The sequence below is a fragment of the Gorilla gorilla genome, chromosome 12, assembly GCF_029281585.2.
Source record: "Gorilla gorilla gorilla isolate KB3781 chromosome 12, NHGRI_mGorGor1-v2.1_pri, whole genome shotgun sequence".
Lineage (NCBI taxonomy): Eukaryota > Metazoa > Chordata > Mammalia > Primates > Hominidae > Gorilla > Gorilla gorilla.
In genome coordinates, this window is record NC_073236.2 from 67,023,312 (window position 1) to 67,044,086 (window position 20,775).

The following is a 20,775-nucleotide window of genomic DNA, read 5'->3' on the forward strand; positions in this document are numbered from 1 at the left end:
GGTGTACTGAATTTGAAACCAGGAGATTGTCTACTATTGAATAATATATCAGCTTATGCAATTTATATTGAGGAATTTTCGGTGATTCTTCGCGTTCTCCAAGTGTCAAGGTAAATGAGTATCTTTACATGGAAACCTTTCTTTTCCTTTCCTTTGAAAAGGGGAAAAGTTAAGCTTATTTGAGATTACTTGAAATGTCAATGGTAGATTCTCTTATGTATTCCAAACAGCTTTTTCAGGCAAGTGGTTATTCTACAGTTTTCCTACTTGTCAAAGCAGAGATTGTTTATAATTTATTTGACAATCTCCCTTTATTTCAAAGGAAGGAGAATGAATCCAGATTGCTCTGCCTTTTCTGAAGTAAGTGTTCAGAATCTTGACTGGAAGCCAAACATGTACAGTCATATGTTGCTTAGCAGAGAGGATATGTTCTGAAAAATGTGTCATTAGGTGATTTTGTTGTTGTGTGAACATCATAGAGTATACTTACACAAGCCTAGATGGTATATAGTCTACTACACACCTAGGCTATATGGTATAGCCTATTGCTACTAGGCTGCAAACCTGTACAGTATGTTGCTGTACTTAATACTGTAGGCAGTTATAACATACTGGTAAGTATTTGTATATCTAAATATAGAAAAGGTAATGTGTTGCACTACAATACAAAGCCTATGACTTCACTAGATAATACAATGGGACCACCATTATGTATGTGGTCCATCGTTAACTAAAACATTATTATGCAGTGCATGACTATTCCTTTCATCTATGGTTACTGCTGAGTTTTGGGTGGTAGAACTGACCTCCTGCTGGGGGGGTGTGGTTTCTGATCCACAGGATCAGAAAGGATCCCAGGAAGGATTATAGAACCAGAAAATGTTGGCAATGAGCAAATGAGTATTTCTTGAACAAATGTCAGAAATCAAAGAGTCCTTAGAGATAGTGTTAGTCATTCTTTAGTCAATGAATGTTTACTTATTGTCTACTACCTGTCTGGCACTGTTATAGAGGTACAGTATGACAGACAAAATTCTTGCCCTTGAACTTATAATCTAGTTGAGGTGGGTTGTGGGGAGGCAGAGATAGACAACATATCATGGATGGTGAGGAGGAAGAGATTGTTCAAAGGTATAGGGGATGAGCATTACTAGTATAAGAACTGCAAAAACAAAATTCTTGAGGCAGGAAGAGGCTTTAAAAAAAGCCAGGGTAGCTGGAACATAGAGGATGGAAGGGAATTTGGGTGGGAACTAGAGAAAGGAGAGAAATGAGGTTAGAGAGGTAATGTGAGGTTACATTATGTAGGGCCTTACAGGCAGCAGTAAAGAATCAATATTTTAATTCTGATCATTTTTGTTACTGTGTGGAGTGTCTGTTTTGGGGCAGGGGATGGAGTAGATGGAAAGTGCAGAATGGAGACTGTTAGGAGGCTGTTGCATTGGTCCATTGTGGTGGTAATATAGATTTAGATCGTGTTTTAGTGCAAATGGTGGAATATGGTAAATGTTAAGACATGTTTCGGAGGTTGGGTTGTCAGGACTTATTAATGTATTGGATAGGGTATGTGATGGAAAGAGATAGATTAGGAGTCACTCCTAGATTTTTGGCTTGGGCAACTGTATAGTGTGCCTTTAGCTGTGATGGGATGGGTAGGCCGTTGGGAAATTTGAGGAGGAACAGGTATGGGAGTGGAGATACATTAGTAATAAATACTTTTTTTTCTACGTTAAATACTGAGATGGCTTTTAAAAACCCAATTGGAATTAAATAGTAGCTGGATATTAGAATCTAGTGCTCAGGGAAATGCTCTGAATTATGGATTAGGAAATCAGCACTACAGAGATGATATTTTAAAGCCATGGAATTAGATGGCTTCGCTTAATGAGAGAGCACAGGTGGAGAAGAGAAGAGATTTTAGGAATACTTCGGAATGTAATAGAGGAGGAGGAGCTGAGAATGGAGATTGAGAAGGCACATCAGTGAGAGGTTAAGAAACGTTAGTGTGGTATCATTGAAGTCTACTGGAGAGAGTGTTTAAAGAAGGAGAGAATATAAAACCATATCAAATGCTGCTATTAGGTGGAGTACAATGAATACTTTAGTAAGGCAAAGAAGTGAGGAAGTGGAAGGGAGTTTTGCTGGGAAGGGGAGAGGGATGTGTAGTTAAGGGCAGGATTTAAAAAGACATGTATAGGCTGTGCTTGGTGGCTCATGCCTATAATCTCAGCACTTTGGGAGGCAAAGGTGTGAGGACTGTCCAAGGCCAGGAGTTCAAGATCAACCTGGCCAACATATTGAGACTTCATCTTTTATTAAAAAAATAAAAACAATTATATTTAAATAAAAGTCATGTTTATATACACATGAGAATCATCTAGTAAAGAGGGAGAAATATATGTTACCAAGGAGGGATAAATGGGAAAACTTGCAGGAATAAAATTCTTGAGACAGCAAGAGGGACTGAATTGTAGATACGAGCTTGGAACACTTATTTTATCGTTACTGGTGGGTGGAGAGTAGGAGCTACAAATGTAAAGTAGACTGGTTGATTTTAATGAGGGAAGAGGAGGTAGTTCTTTGTGTCTGTTTTTTTCTGTAAAGTATATAGTCAGATCAGCAGCTGAGGCTGAAGGTATGAACATTTGAGGAGAGGACAAGGTAAGGTTCCCACACATAAGTACTTTAGAAAACAAAGTGATTTTTCTAGGATGTGAGATGGGGGAATGGTTGTAGTAGAATTATCTAGCGATATTGACTGCCTAATTTAGATTTGTAGTTACATGGCTACCCTGAGTCTAGCCAGCACAGCTGTGTGTTTTTTCTCTAGCTGTGTTCAATTTCTTGAATATGCTCATGGAGCAATTGGATAGTTGAATTTAACTAAAATTGAGCTTTTCTAGACTAGTTAAATTGAAAAAGAAAGATACAAGGGAGTTGTAATTCAGTCTTTTAATTTTATGATGAGAATTTTGTGACAAATACTGTCAGGCACTCAAATATTTTGGAATGAATAAGAAAGCAAAAGTTTCGATTTTCCTTAAAAATACTCATTTAACAATAAGGCATGTTAATATACAATTGGATTATTTTGTGGCTTATGTGCCCTGAATTTGCTTCTGGATTTATAATTTTGTTTTTCCTTCTTAGAAGTAACCATGGTATAATCTTCGTGCCATTTTTTTTTTTAAAGGTCTGTTTATGATGGTGAAGAACATGGACGTTTCATGGAGAAGCTTGAAACTCGTATCCGTAATCACGACCGAGAAATTGAGAAAATGTGCAACTTTCATTACCAGGGCTTTGTGGACTCTATAACTGAACTGCTGAAAGTGAGAGGAGAAGCCCAGAAACTCAAAGTAAGAAGGCTCTAAGAGATACTGTTTCTCCGTCCTGTGTTGGGGTTTTGATTAGGATTAAAGGATTAAGGATTATAACGTAGAACACATATTCGTAATGAAGATTTTTGTATAATTAGAAAGGAATTTATACTGAAACGTACATTCTTGAGAGTATGGCTTTTTAGCTGAAAAGAATACCCCTCCCCCCCTTTTTTTTTGAGGCGGAGTCTCGCTCTGTCGCCCAGGCTGGAGTGCAGTGGTGCGATCTCGGTTCACTGCAAGCTCTGCCTCCCGGGTTCACGCCATTCTCCTGCCTCAGCCTCCCGAATAGCTGGGACTACAGGCGCCCACCACCACGCCCGGCTAATTTTTTTTGTACTTTTAGTAGAGACGGGGTTTCACCGTGTTAGCCAGGATGGTCTCGATCTCCTGACCTCGTGATCTGCCTGCCTCGGCCTCCCAAGGTGCTGGGATTACAGGCGTGAGCCACCATGCCCGGCCAAGATTACCCTTTTAAAGTTATATTTTAATTGGGATAACTACGTGTGGACCAGAACCAGTGATCAGTAGCTGGTTCTTTTAAACAGAAACTCAGTTTGACTCTTCATGTTTCTGTTTCCTTGCTGGATAAAAGCTATCATTGTAGAATGATAGAATTTCAAGGCATTGCTGTAAAATTCTTTGTAGCATGCCACCTAGGCCAAAAGAAAAAAACCGTTGGTTGTTGTGGAGGGTCTTCTACCAAAGAATGAAGGTTATTTCCTGGTGTGGCCGATTAAGGTCCAGGAAGGAGGCTAGGCACATTTGTCTGGTCCCTGGCATAGCAAAGTCACTTATCTTAGATAACTCACTTTGCTTATTGATCTTAAATCTAACTACTTCAGTAAGCTCTTCTGCTATTTCTAATAATTTATATGTAATTTGAGTTTTCTATGTAAACACTCCTCATATGATCTGTAAGTAATAACAGTTTTATTTTCTGCTTTCAAGTCCTTATGCTTTTAATTCTTTTTTTCTTATTGAAATTTGAATTAGAATCCTAAAAGGATTTTCCTGGGCATGGGGTTAACTTGACAGTGAGTGTAAAATTCGTTTAAAAAATATATTGGTAAGGAAAGCAAAGAAACAGTTTTACTGAGGGGCAAAGTGGGCTGTTAGACATTATATTGTATTCTAAAGCTATAATAATTTAAAAACTCAGTTGATTGTAGATAGTTTCATGACCTAAATCACATGAAGCTATCAAATTTCTTATTTTATTTAGCATGAATTTTTGTGTTTTGCTGCAGAAATATTGGCATGTTTGATTATATGGTGCTATCCTAGTCCCCATTGGGTGGGGGTATTATGTAATATACAATATTTACCTTAATATCTTAAAAAAATTTCCAAAATTATTAAGTTTAAACACATTAGGTCCTAAGGTTTTAAAAAAGAATTTATGGACCTGTACAACAGTATCCAGCCATCTTAAGAAATTATATTGCCATCATAATTAAATCTCTCAATAGTACCCCTCTCAGTTGCTTTCTCCACTCTAGAGGTAACAGTCTTTTGATTTATTGTTAATGTTCTTTAATGCTTAACTATTTTCATTTAAAGTAAGTTAGGTCTTTTCCTTATTCAACATATTGAAATTAATTTCAGAGGAACTAAAGAGTTAAATGTAAAAAATAAAACCATGAAAGAACTAGTAGAAAATATAGGTGAATATTTATATTATTTTGAGACATTTCTAAACAAAATTTCTAAACCAGAAAGAAAAAATTGATAGATGTAACAACATTAAAAGGAAAGAACCTATTCTACCTACAAATTAAAACTTAAAAGGCAAATAATAAAAAATACTTACAAACACATATGGCAAATTGTTGATATCCTTATATATGAAGATTCTTGATAAATCAATAGGAAAAATGTGAACATTCTAATAGAAAAATGAGAAATACACAATAACGTACAGTTTACATAAGAAGAAATACAAAGGAGCTCTACAATTTAGAAAAAAATTAAAGGAATGCAAATTTAAACAATAAGGTGTCAATACTTAAAACCCCACGTAATTTTAGGATTTATTCTAAGGCTGTAAGTGCATGTACAAGGATGTTCATATGATGTTTTCTTTTAATAGGTAAAACTTAAAAGTGTTCCTAACATCACTTAATAGAAGATTACTAAAAGAAATTGTGGTGCATCTATTTGAAATAATAATAAACTACAGTACAGAGGATATTTGACATGGGAAAGTATTAGAGATGTTTGCTTAATGTATAAAGCTGATTAAAATGTATGAACAGTATGACTATTTTTATAAACTAAAAGCACATACTTTACATGTAAATAAATAAGCATTAAAGAACATTAGAAGACTATATAACAAAATGTTATCAATAATCCCTTGATAATAAATAATTTTAATGTTTTCATTCTTGTGCCTTATGCCTCAGCCTCCCAGGTAGCTAGGACTACAGGTGTGTACCACCATGCCTGGCCAATTTTTGTATTTTTAGTAGAGATGGGGTTTCGCCATATTGGCCAGGCTGGTCTTGAACTCCTGTCCTCAAGTGATCTGACCGTCTCAGCCTCCCAAAGTGTTGCTATTACACGTATGAACCACCATGCCTGACCATATTAAAGAATCTTAATAGTGCGTCTTTCTATGTATTGGTCTATACATTTGTAATCCTTAAATTTTGTGGGCTGATGAGCCTCAGCTGGACAAAAGTATCTGAAATGCTTTTCTTTGTATTTTAAGTTTCCTGCAGTTTCTTTCAACTGACAATTTTGAATGTTCATCAGAAAACTCAGTTTTGAAGTGTACACATTAATACAAAATTTTCATTCAATATGGGAAAATGATAAGTTGAAATCCATGTTAAAAAATGAGGAAGACTAAAACTAAGGAGATGGTGAAGAAGGGGCAGACTGCAGAGATGCTTATGAGATATGGTATTTCATATATCTGGAATAGAGCCCATGACTCTTAGGTTTCTGGTTTGGGTGACTCAGTAGTTGGTAGTTCTAGTCACTCATATGGGGAATGAAGTGGAAAGGTCCAGAATCTCATGAATAGTTTGAATCTTCTCTCTAAAAAATGTATACATGCATGAGAACATGAGAGTGTAAATTGAGAACAATTTCTGATGACTTCATAGAGAAACCCACAGAGTGAATCCTCTAGGGCATGCTTCCCAACCCTTTTCTTGTCACAGCACACATAGAAAGTCATATTTGAATGGCAGGCACCTAAGAATAAGCTAGAGTGTTTTGGGGGGAACATGAGACTTGTTTTTAAAAAAGTCTTCACATTTTCTTTATGTATTATAATAAGAAAAATAAAATACAGAGTATTAGGATATATTACAAATATATAGAAATGTTGTAAACATATAGAACTGTTCTAAACATTCTAAAATGTTTCATCATTTTAAAATGAGAAACTTGAACTTGCTACCGTAAAATAACTTTTTTTTTTGAGACAGAGTCTTGCTCTGTTGCCTAGGCTAGAGTGCAGCAGCGTGATCTTGGTTCACTGCAACCTGTGCTTCCCAGGTTCAAGCGATTATCCTTCCTCAGCCTCCCAAATAGCTGGAATTACAGGTGCACCACCATGCCTGGCTAATTTTTGTATTTTTGGTAGAGATGGGGTTTCACCATGTTGACCAGGCTGGTCTGGAACTCCTCAGCCTGGGAGTTCCGCCCACCTCATCCTCTCAAAGTGCTGGGATTACAGGTCTGAGCCACTGCACTCAGCCTGAAATAACTTTTTAAATGTTTAGTTTTCTGCTTAAAATGACTATATGCCATGCAAATGTAATCAAGACTTTAAAAATGATAACCTGTTTGAATTTCTCATAGACACTATTCAAGAGAACCTTTTCTCATAAGTAGGTGATACAAAACATTGAATTATTTCTACATCTATTAAAAAAGTGAGCCATCTGAAAGTATATTAAAGAACTTTTTTTTTTTTTTAAATTTTTTTTGAGGCAGAGTCTCACTCTGTTGCCCAGGCTGGAGCTCAGTGGCACAATCTTGGCTCACTGCAATGTCTGCCTCCTGGGTTCAAGCGATTCTTGTGCCTCATGCCTCAGCCTCCCAAGTAGCTAGGACTACAGGCATGTACCATCATGCCTGGCCAATTTTTGTATTTTTAGTAGAGAGGAGGTTTTGCTGTGTTGGCCAGGCTGGTCTTGAACTCCTGTCCTCAAGTGATCTGACCGTCTCAGCCTCCCAAAGTGTTGGTATCACAGGCATGAACCACCATGCCTGGCCATATTAAAGAATCTTAATAGTGCGTCTTTCTATTTATTGGTCCATACATTTGTAATCCTTAAATTTTGTGGGCTGATCAGCCTTAGCTGGACAAAAGTATCTGAAATGCGTGAAAACAGAGATAGGGGGTTTCCTGCCAGGACCTGTGTATGCTATTTGTCCTCACCTAGCCATCCCATCTTCCTATACTCATCTTGGGCTGTTTTTTTCTATGCTTCTTAGACACCTCTATCCCACACTTCTCCCATAGCTCCTTGGTGCCCTGGTCCATGATAGTCAGCACAATGTTTTGTCTCTGGTTATCGAAGTAGTCGTGTGGTAGAATACCTCCTTGGCAGGATAGTACTGAATATAGCTCATAATGCTCCTGAATTGCTGATATCACTTGCTTGTTGGTACTCATCTTCTTTTTCTCTTACTTCCCTTGCCTTCCATCAAATTTCTTCAAGTTGCAAATTCCTTCAACTTGCTGAGGATGCCCCAGCAGGAATACTTGAACTGGAGGCTACTGGTTTAGGGTTTTAGTCTGTTTCAGGCTCCATCCAGTTACTTTGAGGGCAGAGGGGATTAATGTCTAGCAGGACACCTGGGAGACTCTGCTCTAAGGGGATTCATTTGACCTAGGTTCAGAATCTATGAAATAAAAAGTTTCCTGATCTCTAGAAAATAGTTTAGACAATGTAAAAAGTATTAACAACTGTCAATGCTATTTCAACATACCAATGAAAAGAAATTGTACTCTAAGATGCCCATTATTTCTTTTGATTCTCAGTGTATACATACACACACTTATCTTCTTTGAAATAAATGAAGTAGCATCCTAGACAGCTGGTATAGTTTCTTTTTATTGTTTTTTTTTTTTTTTTTTTAATTTTTTGAGACAGCAGAGTGTTGTTCTGTCAACCCAGTCTGGAGTGCAGTGGCATGATCTCGGCTCACTGCAAACTTTGCCTCCCAAGTTCAAGTGATTCTCCTGCCTCAGTCTTCTAAGTAGCTGGGACTACAGGTGCATGCCATCACGCCCAGCTAATTTTTGTATTTTTGTAGAGATGGGGTTTCACCATGTTGGCCAGGCTGGTCTTGAACTCCTGGTCTCAAATGATCTGCTGCCTCAGCCTCCCAGAATGCTGGGATTACAGGCGTGAGCCACTGCGCCTGGTCTTTTTTTATTGTTACGCATTGAAATAGTTATTGAATGGTATTGACACAGTTATTATCTTTATTTTTTTGAGACGGAGTTTCGCTCTTTTGCCCAGGCTAGAGTGAAGTGGCACGATCTTGGCTCACTGCAATCTCCACCCCTGCAATCCGTGTCCCCCTACCCGGTTCAAGCGATTTTCCTGCCTCAGCCTCCCAAGTAGCTGGGATTCTAGGCATGCACCACCATGCCCAGCTAATTTTTGTATTTTTAGTAGAGACTGGGTTTCACCATGTTGGCCAGGCTGGTCTCAAACTCCTGACCTCAGGTTGATCCACCTGACAAGGCCTCCCAAAGTGCTAGGCTTACAGGTGTGAGCCACTGCACCTAGCCCACAGTTATTATCTTTCTTACTGGAAGCATTCATTAGGTTCCTAGGGATATGTTTTAGGTCCATGGTTTGCATGAAATTAATTTAGTGTGCCTTGATCAGTATTTTTGACAAGAACTGAAATTAAATATAATCGAATTGAATAGAAAACAAGAGAGTGCATTACATGTACTAAGGATAAACATTGTTTCTTGAAAATTGTGTGTGTGTTCCCTATACTTGTGTACTGAGTTGCAATGGAAAATGTATTTTTTACAGTGAGTTTAAGGTGAAAAAAAGTGAGAAATGGTGCCTTCATAAGGCAAACAAGGCTACTCTAGTAGATAATGTTGCTGAATATAGGAGTATTATGGAGGGTTGTATTTTAGGAGACCTCCAGTTTAGGATAAAAAATATCTAATTTATTATTGAATAACTACTGTAATGGGGATAGCATTATCACCCAAGGAAGCCCGTATGATTTTTATTCACATTGCTTGAACACTTTTTCTTATATTGAGCTGAATACTGTTTTCTAGTAACAAACATTGGTTTGAGTAATAAGCTCCATTTTTAGGGAGCCACTTTACTTCTGATAGCTCTTCAGATACTTGAGGGGCAGCCATTGTTTAAGTTTGGTTTATAGTATATAGGGTCCAGGTACGGGGTATAGTGTCTCCAAGTGAATATTTTTCCCCTTTCTTGGCTAAAAATGGCTTCATCTGTTTTTCCTGTGGTTAGCTTTGACTCCCTCTGCAAATGTGTTCACTTCTAACCATGCTTCAGCTTGTAAAGCCTTCTTAAAATGTGGCATCCAATTGTAAATTTCATAGTGTGGTATTACTACGTTACCATCACGTTTATTCTAGACCAGGGGTTAGCAAACTCTGTCTCTTAGGCCAAATCCAGCTTGCCTCCTGTTTGTGTAAATAAAGTTTTATTGGAACACAGCCATGACCTTTCATTTACCTTTATTTTCTTTATGGCTGCATTCCTGCTACAGAGGTAGAGTTGAATAGTTACAACAGAGATTGTATGGCTTGCAAAGCCTAAAATATTTACCATCTAGCCCTTTATGGAAACAGATTGCTGACCCCCTTTTAGACAATGCTTCCATTAACATTGTCTTAGATGTGCATTTTGGACGGCTTTATCACTCTTAATTTGTATTGAGCTCAGTGCAATAAAACCACAAAGTGTTTCACATGTGGTGCCATTAATTAAATCATAAAGAGGGAATTTGCTGGTTTCTTGCCTCCCTTTCTGGTACTTTAAAGAGGCTTCCTGGAGGAGTTCAGATTTCATTTTGGCTTTGGATGGAGGTGCATATGGTAATCTGCTTTGAATGATAGTCCAGGTATAGTGTATCGTTCAGAGCAGTGATTTCAAAAGTGTATTCTTTTAAAAAACTAGCTCCTTGAGAAGATCTTCAGTTAAAGGGTATTACGTTAGATAAATTTGGAAAACATCCTATATGATATCCCTTTCTTGGGCATTTATAGTGCATATCATATCATGTGTATTTGTGTGTGTGTGTATGTCTGTGAGACTGTGTTTGTGTGCTCGCATGTGCATACCTGCTAAGTAACACTTCTTGATGTCCTAAGGGACATAATAGGAAATGCTAAGTTAGGGGATGCACTGAAAGTATAAGGAGTAGCAATTACTGGTGGAAGGCTAGAAAGCGTTTATTAAACAACATTTTAGAAGTTAGTATTGCTTATGTTTTGATATCACAGATGATGAGGAAATTACTATCCTATATAATTAATTTTTTCCATCATTGAAATGTCAAGAGTGAATATCAAAAAAAGTAGATGCCATTTCCTTTAAATAATGAACTCTGGATCATTTAAGGGCTTATTCACAAATTTTTGACTATCTGATGGAGAGATTATGTTGGAAAAATGGAAGTATGGAAGTGTTAGGAGCTGTTAAGAATTAATGATCCAAAAAGAATTAAGGTAAAGCATTTTCTAAAAATAAGATAATAAACAGGGACGCTTTGACTTGAGTTAACAAGTTCAGTGTATACCCAACTTTTCTAGGAATACATTGGTGAAATGAGGAATATCTGTATAAAATTTGTACTTTCTATTTTATTTTTCTCTCCCCTTTTTCCTCTTGTCTCCCCAAAGTTAAAGTGCGATCTTTAGTTATTATGGTATGTTAGTTTAGAACTGTTCTAAACTCACCATATTTGTTAGCAAATTTTTCTTTTCAAAAGGTCATGCAAACATCCAGTAGAAAAGTTGACATAATTTAAACCCAAGAGAATGCCACTGGACCAATATGTAGTGGAATACTGAAAATATTTAACTACCTATTCCTGATCTTTTCATATTAAATTTAGATCTTTTTCAACTATTGTCTAAATGTTTGTTTTTTATGAGTTTAAATTGTCTTCTCTCCACAGAATCAAGTGACGGATACTAATAGAAAACTACAACATGAGGGAAAGGAAGTAAGACCAGTTTACCTTTTGAAGAAATCTTTTCTGTTTCATGCCACTCTCTTTTAATGACTATGTTATTCATTTAGTGGTTAAGACTGTAAGTAGTATGTTGGAAGTACTTGGACATTATTGTTGCTTTTCCTAATGTTTATCTGAATTAAATGAACATAGTCACTGGGAAGTCTAAGGAGACAGGATACAGCCTTCTTAGTTGTGCTTTTAAATCATCGACTTGTCATAATACAGTAATGCTCTTCCTCTGCCTGGAATGTTATTTCCTCAATATTCACCTTCTTCAAATCTTTGCTCAAATGTTGCCTTCTTAATGAGGCCTTTCCTAACCACCTTATTTGAAATTGTAGTCTCACTCTCACCTGTGCATTCTTTTGATCCTTTCCCACTTTTTCTTCATTGTGCCTGTCATGCTCTGATATTATATTTAACATATTTTTACTTATATATTTTTTTGTCTGTCATTCTCCATTGAAAATTAAACTCCATGAGATTAGGAATTTTTGTTTGCTTTATTCATTGCTGTATCCCCTCCATCTACCTAAATAGTGACTGGCACAGTGTGGATGCTCAACAAATATTTATTTAAAAGATTAATCAACCAGGCACAGTGGCTGAGATTATACGCTCTAGTCCCAGTGCTTTGGGAGGATGAGGTGGGAGGATCACTTGAGGCCAGGAGTTTGAGACCAGCTTGGGCAACATAGTGAGACCCCATCTCTACCTGCCCCCCAAAAAAAAAAAAAACAACCATAACCAGGCGTGGAGGTGCATGTCTATAGTCCCAGCTACTTGGGAGACTGAGGTGGGAGGATCTCTTAAGCCCAGGAGTTTGAGGTTGCATTGAGGCATGATTGCGCCACTGCACTCTCAGCCTGGGTGACAAAGGGAGACCCCATCTCTATCCCCCCACCGTAAAAAAAATCATTGATTCTATTGATTGACATATTTACCATTTAAACCATCACAGTTTACAATATTTTTATATCTATTTGCTCATTTGATCCTCATGGCCGACAAAATCAGGACAGGTATTATCACTGTTTTATTGATGAGGAAACTAAAACAAATGATTTGCTGTATTTTACATAGTTATTGGCAAGGCTGGGACTAAAACCCCGGTTTTCTGACTTGTAGTACATGACTGTTCTCTGTTATCATGCTTCTTTCTTATCACCTAATACTTTTTTGATGTTTAATTTTAATAACCTTTAAGATTAGCTTTTGATTGTTTTATCAGTGACTTAGGACCATTCTCTTGTTCTTTTCTGCATGGTATCTAAGCAGATAACAAAAATTTTAGGTATGGGTATAGGATGAATGCTGCAAGTAGATGTGTAGATTATTACTTTTTGAAGAAGTTTGTCTCACATTCTAAATTCTGTGGAGTACAATTTCTTCTAGTTACATTATGGTATGACTTCTGATAGAAGCCCTTAAAACTGGGGCTAGGGGAATAAAAGTGAGTTACTTTTCAACAAACTGTAACTTTTAGAAAGGCCACATCTTTTAAGTGTGTGGGTTTATTTGTTGAAATAGAGATTTAGTTGAAGATAGTTTTTTTCTCCTTGATAACCCTTGTATTTTAGGACTTCATTTTACCTAGCCCTTCCTAGTATTGTGTGTATCTTGGGGAGAAAGCGGGAAACTGTGCAGGAATGTTTTACTGGTTAGGAAAGGCAGTTCCTTAGTTCACTTGGCAGGTCTTACTATGAAACTGTCTGGGATTTTCTGATGAATTGAACAGTGTGGAAAAATGTGACTGAAAGCTTTTTATTTACAGCCATTGGCATAATTCAGTCTTTTTCCCTCTTGCCAAGCTGGTAATAGCAATGGAAGAGCTGAAGCAGTGTCGACTACAACAGAGAAATATTTCTGCCACTGTTGATAAATTAATGCTGTGTCTTCCAGGTGAGGAACTGGAAATGGAGAAGGATTCTTGGTGTAATTTTTTTTGCTTTAATTAGGCTTTCTCTAAATCATGTTTGTGTATTCTTTTCTTTCTTTTAAGTCCTAGAGATGTACAGCAAACTGAGGGACCAGATGAAAACTAAAAGGTAAGATTTTTTTTTTAATCGAACAGTTTTTACTATCTAAAATTTCTGTTATTTAGAATACTTTTAGGTCCATATTTAGCATAACTTTTCAAAAAATTAAGTTTCTAACATCTTCTTAACCTTTTGTATATTTATTGATTCATTCTAGATTTATTTATATATATTAGTGGTATGCTAATGTGTTCTGTCGTGTATTATGTTTAATAAATAATACTTACAGTTAGATTTTTAAAAGACCCAGTCTTTTAGGGAAAAGCATATACCTATTTTAGTGATAGTTGGTTTGAGATATGTTTTGATTCATTTAATAGTGTCATAGAAAAAAATAGTACTGGTTTTGGTGCAAGAGTACATTAACTGGGGTTCTTAAGAAAAACAGAACCAATAGCGTGTGTGTGTGTGTGTGTGTGTGTGTGTCTCTGTCTGTTTACCTACTGGAGAGGGAAGTACTTATTTTAAGTAATTGGCTCACATGATTGTGGAGTATAGCAAGTATAGCAAAAGCTGCAGTGTAGTCCGGCAAGCTAGTGTCCAGTGAAGAGTTAAGATAATAGCTTGAGTCCAAAGGGACTCTTCTGTAGAATTCCCTCTTCCTTGGGCACAGTCAGCCTTTTTCCTATTAAGGTTTTCACCTGTGGTGGAATGAGGCCTACTCACATTATGGAGGGTAATCATCTTTACTCATAGTCTACTGACTTAAATGTTAATCTCATCTAAAAAATACCATCACAGAAACATCTAGAATAATGTTTGGCCAAATATCTGGCTCCTATGGTCAGCCAAGTTGCCACATAAAATTAACTATTGTAAAGGGGAAGGGTGAGGTTAAATTCAGAGGATTTCTCTTCTGTATGTTGTTTTCTTCTAAAGGAAAATCTACAGTGACTCTATAGTTCTGCTCCCCAAACTAGAATAAGCATCTCCAACCTCTCTGCCCTGAGATGCCCTGTAGTATGATGGGGATATATGAAGCTATAGGATAAACAAAGCATATCTTCCTGGAATGTTAATTTTACCTAGGTTTTGAGGGAAAAAGTATACAATTAAAATATATTTAATATTGAGATAAGAATATAAATATTATGGATAAAAATTCAAAATTCTCAAGCATTGTGAAGCTGAATCATTAGACATTAAAATAGTAGGACATGCTCTCATAAGAGAACATGGATAGAACACTATGAGAAGTTCTGTCTGAGATATGAAAGTAGTATTAGTTCCCTAATATCCTTTTAGTAAAGTTCTAAAATTATAGAGAATTTAAAATCACCTGTGAGCCAGGTTCAGTGGCTCACACCTGTAATCCCAGCACTTTGGGAGGCTGAGGTGAGTGGATCACTCGAGGCCAGAAGTTCAAGACCTGCCTGGCCAACATGGAGAAACCCCATCTCTACTAAAAAACAAAAAAAGGAGCTGGGCATGGTGGTACACACCTGTAATCCCAGGTACTTGGGAGGCCAAGGCATGAGAATTGGCTCACATGATAGCTCGAATTTGGGAGGCAGAGGTTGTGATGAGCCAAGATTGCACCACTGAGCTCCAGCCTGGGTGACAGAGTGAATCTGTCTCAAAAAAAAAAAAAAAAAATCACCTGTGTACCAACTTCTCAGAATTAACAGATATTAACAGTTTTCCAGTTTTGATTCATATATGTATAAAGAAAAAATATATATAGTATATATATATAAAACATATATATGGACAGAAAGAGGTATAGATATATATACTTTAAAAAATTACATATAAAATTTATGTTCCCTTCTTTGGTCCTATTCCTTTCCTTACTCCCCTGAGGAAACCAGTATCATAAATTTATTGAATGTTCTTCTATTCTGTGCTTTTAATATTTATAAATCATATATTTTGTTTTGTGTCTAAAAAAGTTTATGTAGATGATTCTCAGTCCTCATTTTGAGATCTGTGTATTCGCTCAACAAAGATGAATCGAGTACCTACTATGCGCTGGGCATAACTCTTGGTTCTGGGGATACAGCTGTGAATAAAATAGATAAAAATATCTACCCTCTGGGGCTTGCATACTAGTAGGCAGCTTATTTTCTTTATGTGTATAGATACAGTTTGCTCGTTTTAATCACTCCATGGTAGTCTATTATATGAATAATTCACATTTCCCCTGCCAGTTCCAGTGATTATCATAAGTGCTGTTCACCACTATTTCTAGCTGCTTCCTTTGGTGCAAGGTAATATTATATTTCCTGGGTTCCCTGTGTATATTTCCTGGGTTCCCAGTTCCATGTGACTTTTTCTGGCTGATAAGATGTGAGCAGAAGTGATATGTATCACTTTTGGGCTTAGCATTTAATTTTGCTCCAGAGTTCTCTTATTTTCCCTTCTTCTTGAAAAATGGCAACTCCAAGATGCTGGTTGAGTCCCTGAGTAACTTCAGGGAGCATAGCCTACCTGCCAACCCATTATGAGTATATAACATGAGTAAGTTTTAAATCTTTGTTTTAAGTCACTGAGATTTTGGGAGTGGTTATTACTATAACTATCCTTACTGATACTATTAGGGACATTTGGTATGTTTCCAGTAGTTATGACAGACAGTGGTACAATGAATATCCTTGTTCTTGTCTCCTTGGACTCACATTCAAAATTTCTTGAGAGTGTTGTTCTTTAGATGTTGCTATGCATGGAAATGATATCATAGGGATTAGTTAAATATAGATTCTGATTGAATAGGTCTGGCTGGGATCATTTCTGAGATTCTGCATTTTCTGCCACGCTCCTAGGTGATGCCAATTCTGTTGGTCTAGGGTCTATACCTAGAAGGAGATCAGCTGGATCAAAGAAAGGGTTTACATGTCTTTGATCTTATCGTTGTTCTCTATGGTGATTTCCCATTTATCCTACCATTGTTATTTTGTGGGAGGTCCTGTTATTCTACCTCTTGGTAACATCTATATTGTCACACTTTTTGGTTTTTGCCAGTCTCTCGTGATTGTGAAATGATAGATCACTATTGTGATTTTTATTTTATTTTTATTAGATTATTAGTGAATTTAGGTTTTAGGCATGTGGGTTTTCTCTCATCTACTTCCTGCCCACTTTTAGGCTGTTTATTGTTTTCTTTTTCGTTTATAGGAATTATATACTTTGGATGCCTTTTCCTGTTATATATTGTCTTCCAATGCATGGCTTACCTATTAACATTATATAATTAGTAGTTTTTGTTGCATAGAAGTTTTAAGTTTTGGTATAATCAAATTTATTTTGTGGGTTTCAAAAAATTTTAGTTTTAGACCTTCTTAAGTTCAGTATAAATAACAGTGTCTTTTTCTTGAACCAGTTGAAAGTAAGTTGCTAGCATGACACACTGTCATCCCCAATTACTTTAGCGTGGTTCCTACAGATAAAGACATTCTTCTATGCAACCACAGTGCGATAGAGAATGGACATTAGCTTTGAAATATTTCTAGCACTTAATCGGCATACCCAATTCAAGTTTTGCCAATTGTCTCAATCATGTTCTTTCTAGCAAAAGAATCCAGTTCAAATCACATGTTGCTTTTAGTTGTCATGTCTCTTTAGTCTTTTTCAGTCTGGAACTGTCTTCAGCCTTTCCTTGCCTTTTGTGACTTTATTACTTTTGAAGATTACAGGCCAGTTATTCTGTAGAATGATCTTGCTTTCTTTAAAAATCTCTCATCTGGCCATCTCTGTTTTTAAATGAGACTATTTAGATCTTTTACATTTCATACAATTATCAACATACGGGTTTAAATCTACTGTCTTCTAATGTATTTTCCATTTATCCTACCTGTTCTTTGTTCCTTCTGTGTATTCTTGTCTTTTTAAAAAATCAATTTCTGTATTTCAGGTTGTTGTTTTATATTTAGTAATGCCCTATTATTTATACCTCTTTGTTTTACAATTTTTCCTTGGTATCGTCAGTGTATTGGTTACAGAACCCCTGGGATAGGGGACTAGGTGTAGACGCTTAAGTCCCTTATATAAAATGGCATGGTATTTGCATACAACCTATACACATCCTCTGAAAACTTTCAGTCATCTCTAGATTACTTAGAATACCTAATACAATGTAAATGCTATGTAAGTAGTTGTTACACTGTTTGGTTTTATTTGTGTTTTTTAAAAAATATTTTTGATCAATATAGTTGATTGAATTCATAGATCTGGAACCTGCAAACATGAAGGGCTGACTGTATTTTATTTTTTTCCTGGTTCCTTCTATCTTTACAATGTATGACTTACAATGAGTCTTTAAATATTACACCAAATCACACACAATGCAAGATTCTTATAATGATATTCTTCCATTTTACCCTCCCTTATGTCATTGTTGTTATGTTATTATTGTTATGTTATTATGTCATAAGACCTATGACAACAATATAGTGTAGTGCCACACATGTTCAGTTTTGCTGTAACTTTTAAAGAAATTTAAAAATTAAAGAGAAAAACTCTCACATATTTACCCACATTATTTTAAATGTAGATCCAAGTTTGTATCTGGTATTATTTTTCCCTTTTGATTAAATGACATCCTTTAATATTTCTTGTTGGATCAGTCTGCTGGCTATGAATTCTCTCAGAAATACAGTATTTCTGAAAAAAGTATTTATTTCACCTTCAGTTTTTAAATTGAATTACAATTCATATATCATAACATTCATCATTTTTAAGTGTACAGTTGAATAGATTTTAGTACATTCACGTGGTTGTAACATCATCATCACTAGCTGATTCTAGGACATTTTCATTACCCCAAAAAGGGTACCCATTCCTCTTTCTTCGCTGCCCTGGCAACCACTAATCTACTTTCTGACCCCATAGATTTGCCTATTCTGAACATCTCATATAAATGGAATCATACAATATGCAGCCTTTTGTGTCTGACTTTTTCCATTTAGCATAATGGAAGGTTTTCAAAGTTCATTCATGTCGTAGCATGTATCACTGTTTCATTCCTTTTTATGGCTGAATACTCTCTCATTGTATATATAATGCTTTAGTTACCTTTTCATCAGTTGATGGACATTTAGGTTATTATCACTTTTTAACTATTATGAATAATGCTGCTACAAATGTTCATTTACAAGCTTTTGTGTGAGCATATGCTTTCAGTTTTCTTGCGAATATACTTAGGAGTAGAATTTCTGGGTCACATGGTAAACATTTGGTGCACTTTGTCTCTCTGTATGTTTTACCATTTTGAGGAACTGTTAGATTCTTTTCCAAAGCACCTGCACCTTTTTATCTTCCCAACAGCAGCATAGATGTTTCCAATTTCTTCATAGCCTAGTCAATACTTATTATTGTCTACCCAGGCCAGGTGTGGTGGCTTACGCCTGTAATCCCAGCACTTTGGGAGGCCGAGGTGGGCGGATTGCTTGAGCCCAGGAATTTGAGACCAGCCTGGCTAACATGGCGAAACCCTATCCCTACTAAAGATAGAAAAATGAGGCGGGTGTGGCGGTCTGTGTCTGTAACCCCAGCTCCTCGGAGGGGCTGAAGCATCAGGATTGCTTGAACCAGGGAGGCGGAGGTTGCAGTGAGCCGAGATGGCGCACTGCAATCCAGCCTGGGTGACAGAGTGAGAGTCTGTTTCAAAAAAAAAAAACCCTTATTATTTGACTTTAATGTAGCCATCCTGGTGGGTGTGAAATAGTATCTCATTGTTTACCTTCATTTAAAAAAAATCCTTGATGGATATAGAATTTGAGGTTTATAGTTTCATTAGTTCATAAGACATGATGATTTCATTGTCTTCTGGCTTCTGCAGTTTCTGAGAGATGTATAAGTAGCCTTACCTTTGTCTCCCTGTAAGTAGTATGTCTTTTCTCTAGCTGCTTTAAAACTTTTGTCTTTATCATTTGTTTTCAGGCAGTTTGATTTTGTGCACTTTGGTGTAAATATGTGCACACATGTGTGTATTTATCCTGCTTGTGGTTTGTTTAGCTTCTTGGATCTGTGGGTTTACAATATTCATAAAATCTGGAAAATGTTGACCTGATTTCTCCAAACTCTTTTTTTGTCCTTTTCCCATCACCATTTTGGGACTTCAGTTATATTAATATTTATGTTGGACAGCTTGATTAACCCCACAGGTGACTTGAAGATCTTTTCTCCCCACCCCCTCAGCCCTCTCTGTGCTTTATTTGAGATAGATTTTATGGCTGTGTTCGAGCACATTGATCTCTCTCATTTGCATTGTGTAATGTTTTAGTCCCTTTCAGTGACGTTTTCATTGCAGATAATATATTTTTCATGTATAGAAGTTACATTTAGCTTTTTATGTTTTATTTCTTTTATTATTTTTTTTTCTTTACATACATGTACATTGTTCTAATTCTGTTTTTATGTACTCCTTTGTGAATTCTGCCACTTCTGGTATTTTTTTAGATCTTTCTGCAGACTGATTTTGTTTTTCCTGGTTGTAGGTCAGTTCTTTGCTTCTTTTCATGTCCAGAAATTTTTGATTGATTAATGAACATTATGTTGATGAGTCTCTGGATTTTGGGGTGCTTTTTTTTCCTTTAGAGAGTGTTGGGCTTTGTTTTAGCAGACGGTCAGTTGATTGCAGATCAGTTTATTACCTTCAAACCCAATTTTTAAGCTCTGCTTAAAGGCCCACCTTTATTCCAGGGAAGTTCAGCTTTACTAAGTAAGACTTGATCTGTCTATAATCTACTCTGAATAGCTCAGGAGTCCCCAACGACTCTTCACTTTGACTGTTCAGAGTTTGAATGTTTATCTGCCTTGTCTGAGATTGTTGAAGTGTTCATCTTACCTTCCTCTGGCTGGTCTCCCACTCTCTCCCTTCCTTCCTTCTTTTTACCTATCCATGTGGAATTTCACTTTCTCTATGCCTGTCCTAGTACTTAGCAGACTCAAGGGAACCCCTGTGTAAATTTCTGCAGTTCTTTTTTCTGCATTGCTCTTTTTTTGGGGAACTCTGCCACACAACTTCAAGCTGCGTCAACTTTCCTGAGCTACTATCACTGATTCTTTAAGTCAGCAAGGCTGCTGAGCTCTGTTTTGATTTTTTCTGGCTGTGCCCATGACCTAGAAGTCAACTTTAGGTAGATAATCCTGGTAATTATTAAACTCACCTTGTTTGTTTCCCTTTTTACAGAGATAGC

At 36.6% G+C, this 20,775-nt stretch overlaps 1 protein-coding gene across 3 annotated transcripts in view; it reads left to right on the forward strand.

Moving 5' to 3' along the window:
- The window catches only part of EXOC6B (exocyst complex component 6B), a 647,056-nt gene that overhangs the window by 82,551 nt on the left and 543,730 nt on the right, over positions 1-20,775 (forward strand). For 2 of the 3 annotated variants that reach the window (XM_019021027.4, XM_055378081.2), the window contains exons 2-5: positions 3,194-3,359; positions 11,541-11,588; positions 13,412-13,502; positions 13,603-13,648. In XM_019021027.4, coding sequence (XP_018876572.1) covers positions 3,194-3,359; positions 11,541-11,588; positions 13,412-13,502; positions 13,603-13,648 — 351 coding nt within the window. The remainder of the gene's footprint in view (positions 1-3,193; positions 3,360-11,540; positions 11,589-13,411; positions 13,503-13,602; positions 13,649-20,775) is intronic. The other variant, XM_055378080.2, reaches the window with a different exon arrangement.